We start from the raw sequence: 4,542 nt of genomic DNA, 5'->3' as shown, positions 1-4,542 counted from the left end.
AAAAAAAAAAAAAAGAACCTGAAATGCACAATTCTTAATTACAGCTCAGCTCTTAGTCCTCAGAGTGGTATAGCTATCAACAAGGTGAAACTTAGTAGCACATTTATAAAACGTACTCCAAGTCTCAGAACTATAAATTCACTGCAATTTACCTCTGAGTTAAGCCACACCTGTAATTATTTGGAACATTCTAACATAAAGGTTAAGACGCAGTGATACTATGACTCAAGGGTATTAAAAAAAAAAAAAAAAAAAAGAACCAGTGATTCAAGGGACGGATTTAGCTTATACCCATGTTTTATTGGGTCATAGAGCAGTTAACATTTTTTAAAGCTAACTCCTAAATTTTGAAACTTGGGGCAATTTCACACAGAACCCAAGTTTCTGACTTTACTTGAAGGGCTAAAATATCTAGCAACACTGAGTGTGCCTCCGTCTGTGGCTACACAGGGATAGTGCTAAGCACCTGCCAGCTTTCCACAGACAAAGCAACATCTTTCTAGTCCCCCACACAACTGTCTTCACTCACTTGTTCTACTCAGTACCTCTGAGCATTTGAGTTTATGACCCCTGCTCTAGTATATCTGTAAGATCTGACATGGTCCAGTCCCAAAAACACCTGTTTTAAGGATGTGAAGTATTTTAGTATTTTAAGTGGCAATACTTACAGGATATCCAGGGAAAGGTGGGTAGCCTGTTGGGGGATAGCCTGGGTATGACATTCTGTAACAACAATAAAAAAAATTCTTTGTAATTTTTAAGATGGAGTTTTGCTCTTGTTGCCCAGGTTGGAGTACAATGGCATGATCTTGGCTCACAGCAACCTCTACCTCCCAGGTTCAAGCGATTCTCCTGCCTCAGCTTCCCAAGTAGCTGGGATTACATGCATGTGCCACCACACCCAGCTAATTTTGTATTTTTAGTAGAGACTCGGTTTATCCATGTTGGTCAGGCTGGTCTCAAACTCCCGACCTCAGGTGATCTGCCCACCTCCCTCCGAAAGTGCTGGGATTACAGGCATAAGCCACCGCGCCTGTCCTGTACTTTCTTATAATGGTTAAGGCCTTTGAAATCATACAGATACACACATACAGATACACATACATATATACACACACACACACATGGTTTTATGTAAAATATTTCTTTTTCAAAAGAGTCTGTGATAAAATGTGGATATTAGGGATATAAGCAAAGCTTATTAAATGCTTCTTTATTTCATCATTCACACCAATGAAGTCAGTATAGCCTAGTAAAGGTTCCAACTTTGTCATGCCATACAATATTTGTCATATCTCAATTCTACCAGTACTATTATTTATGAACTATTTTTCTTTTTTTAATTTTTTTGAGACAGAGTCTTGCCCTGTTGCCCAGGCTGGAGTGCAGTAGTACGATCTCGGCTCACTGCAACCTCCGCCTCTCAGGTCTAAGTGACTCTCCTGCCTCAGCCTCCCGAGTAGCTGGGATTACAGGCATCTGCCACCACGCCCGGCTAATTTTTTGTATTTTTAGTAGAGACAGAGTTTCACCATGTTGGCTAGGCTGGTCTTGAACTCCTGACCTCAGGTGATCCTCCCACCTCAGCCTTCCAAAGTGCTGGGATTACAAGCATGAGTCACCATGCCTGGCCAACGTGTTTTTCTTTAAGCCGCTTTTTTACTTACTTTTATTTTAAAAGTATGCTTACTATCAGCACACTTTTAAATATCAGCATACTTTTAAATAGAAAACTCCTCAAATTAGCTGGTCATGGTGGTGTGCACCTGTAGTCCCAGTTATTTGGAAGCCTGGGCAGGAGAGTCACTTGAGCCCAAGACTTCAAGGCAGCAGTCAATTAAGATCGCACCACTACACTCCAGCCTGGGCAACAGAGTGAGACCCCATCTCTCTTTAAAAAAAAAAAAAAAAAAAAAAAAAAAAAAAGGCGCCGGGCACGGTGGTTCATGTCTGTAATCCCAGCAGTTTGGGAGGCCGAGGTAGGTGGATTACCTGAGGTCAGGAGTTCGAGACCAGCCTGACCAAGAAGGTGAAACCCTGTCTCTACTAAAAATACAAAAATTAGGTGGGTGTGGTGACAGGTGCCTGTAGTCCCAGCTACTGGGGAGGCTGAGACACGAGACTTGCTTGAACCCTGGAGCTTGACATTGCACTGAACCAAGACTGCATAACTGTACTCCAGTCTGGGCAACAGACTGGGACTCCATCTCAAACAAACAAACAAACAAAAAACCTACATAGTACTTCAGTGTGTGTGGATGTATCATGGCTTATTTAATGGCAGACATCTGAGTTGTTTCTAGTCTTTTAACCATTACAAACAGTTTTGCTAGGAACAGCCATGTATAGGTATCTCTCTGTATATTTCGCCAATATTATCTTTGGGGTACATTCCTAGAAACAGCATTGCTGAGACAAGGAGTAAAGGTGAATGTGACAGTGCCAATTCCCCTCTACAGGGGTTGTACCAATTTGCATTTTCACCAGCCCTGCCAACAGAATTTTTCATTTAACATCCTGGATTTCTAGTGTGAATATGGGCAAATTACTTAGGTTCTCAAAGGACATTACTTAGCCTTTTTAAGCCTTCATTTCTTCATTTATAAAATGGGACATGAACATACCTACTTAAGGATGTTGTTGTAAGAATTAAGTAAAAGAACATAGGCAGCCGGGCGTGGTGGCTCACGCCCAGCGCTTCAGGAGGCAAGGCGGGTGGATCACGAGGTCAGGGGTTCAAGACCAGCATGGCCAGTATGATGAAACCCCGTCTCTATTAAAAATACAAAAATTAGCTGGGCGTGGTGGCAGGCACCTGTAATCCCAGCTACTCGGGAGGCTGAAGCAGGAGAATCACTTCAACCCGGGAAGCAGAGATTGCAGTGAGCCTAGATCGCACCACTGCACTCCTCACTGGGCACTGGAACAAGACTTCTTCTCAAAAAAACAAACAAACAAAAAACCGCAGTCTGTACCAGAGTTTGAAAGTTATGTTCTTCAAAAGGTGCTCAATTCCATTTGGAAAAGTAAACAACCTGCACATCAAGTGATGTTAAGATATTACTATTTTTTTTAGATGTGATAATGGTATTTTGATTTTCAAGTATCCTGATCTTTTAAGAGATACACACTAAATATTTACAGACAAAATGATATGATGTCAGATACTTGTGTCAAAATAATATGCAAGAATATTAGATAAAGTGCAGGAATTCAGACATAACAAGTAGTCAGGAGTTGATAATTATTCACACTGGGTGATGAGTACACGGGGATTCAGTACTCTCCTGTCCATTTTTGAAAAGACAGCTCATGTAAAATGAATGGAGCTAATGTGGTTAAAAACAAATATCCCTACATATGTCTTTTGCATCTGAAGAAAACACTATTAACCTAAAGCAAATGCAAATAAACAGAGAAAAAAAACGAACATTCAAAAGAATACCCTCTTAGGCTGATCAAATAAAATAGGGCCAGGCACAGTAGCTCATGCCTGTAATACCAGCACCTTGGGGGGCCAACGCAAGTGAATCACTTGAGGTCAGTTAGAGACCAAGCTGGAAAACATGGTGAAATCCTGTCTCTATTAAAAATACAAAAATTAGCCAGTTGTGGTGGTGGTCACCTGTAATCCCAGCTACTTGGGAGGCTAAGGCAGAATAGTTTGAGCCCGGAACATGGAGGTTGCAGTGAGCCAAGATTGCACCACTGCACTCCAGCCTGGGTGACCCAGTGAGACTTCATTTAAATTAAAAAAAAAAAAAAAAGCTGAGTGGGTTTCCCTGAGGTCAGGAGTTAGACACCAGCCTGGCCAACATGATGAAACGCTGTCTCTACTGAAAATATAAAAATTAGCCAGGCATGGTGGCATGTGCCTATAATCCCGGCTACGCAGGAGGCTGACGCACAAGAATCGCTTGAACCCAGGAGGCAGAGGTTGCAGTGAGCCGAGATCATGCCACTGCCCTCCAGCTTGGGCAATAGTGCGAGACTTTGTATCAAAAAAAAAAAAAAAATCTAAAATACTATTAGTGATCAGATGTAATATACCTCACAAATATATCTATATAAAGTCAGTAATCACTTATTTGCCATCTACAAGAAAACACTGCTACAAGTGGAGAGTAAATGAATGGTCAAAGGCTTAAACTAGGTTTTTAAAGGTGCTAGACAGAGATTGACAAGAAAGTAAAACAATGTTATTTGCAAGGAAAAAGTGGGATGTAACTATGAGATGGATGATGACCAGAACCGACTGAGAGAAGGAGCAAATTAAGACAGAAGTCAGTCAGAAGGACTTCCGTACTGGTGTAAAAGAAAATACTCTTCGTTCTCCACCATGCCACCCTTAACATCCTTTATCTGTCAATAGCACCACTACTTGAATTACCTAATACTCCAGTATAGTAAGAAACTCAGTATTTTTCTATCTGTCCTTTGAAATGCCTCCCTGTCATTTCTGTCATATACTTAGACCAAATTTCATCACTTGATGCCTATCCTACTAAAACTGCCTTTTTTTTTTTTTTTTTTTTTTTTTTT

The 4,542-nt window shown here is 40.9% G+C and overlaps 1 protein-coding gene across 4 annotated transcripts in view; it reads right to left on the bottom strand.

Moving 5' to 3' along the window:
- Positions 1-4,542, bottom strand: part of ANXA7 (annexin A7) — a 37,356-nt gene that overhangs the window by 24,155 nt on the left and 8,659 nt on the right. For all 4 annotated transcript variants that reach the window (XM_017519536.2, XM_017519537.2, XM_017519535.2 and 1 more), the window contains exon 2: positions 669-723. In XM_017519536.2, coding sequence (XP_017375025.1) covers positions 669-722 — 54 coding nt within the window. In that variant the 5' untranslated portion in view covers position 723. The remainder of the gene's footprint in view (positions 1-668; positions 724-4,542) is intronic.

Source organism: Cebus imitator, unplaced genomic scaffold (assembly GCF_001604975.1).
Source record: "Cebus imitator isolate Cc_AM_T3 unplaced genomic scaffold, Cebus_imitator-1.0 Scaffold755, whole genome shotgun sequence".
NCBI classification, from domain to species: Eukaryota; Metazoa; Chordata; class Mammalia; order Primates; family Cebidae; genus Cebus; species Cebus imitator.
The sequence above is the reverse complement of the archived record's forward strand: the minus strand, read 5'-3'. Positions and strand labels throughout refer to the sequence as shown.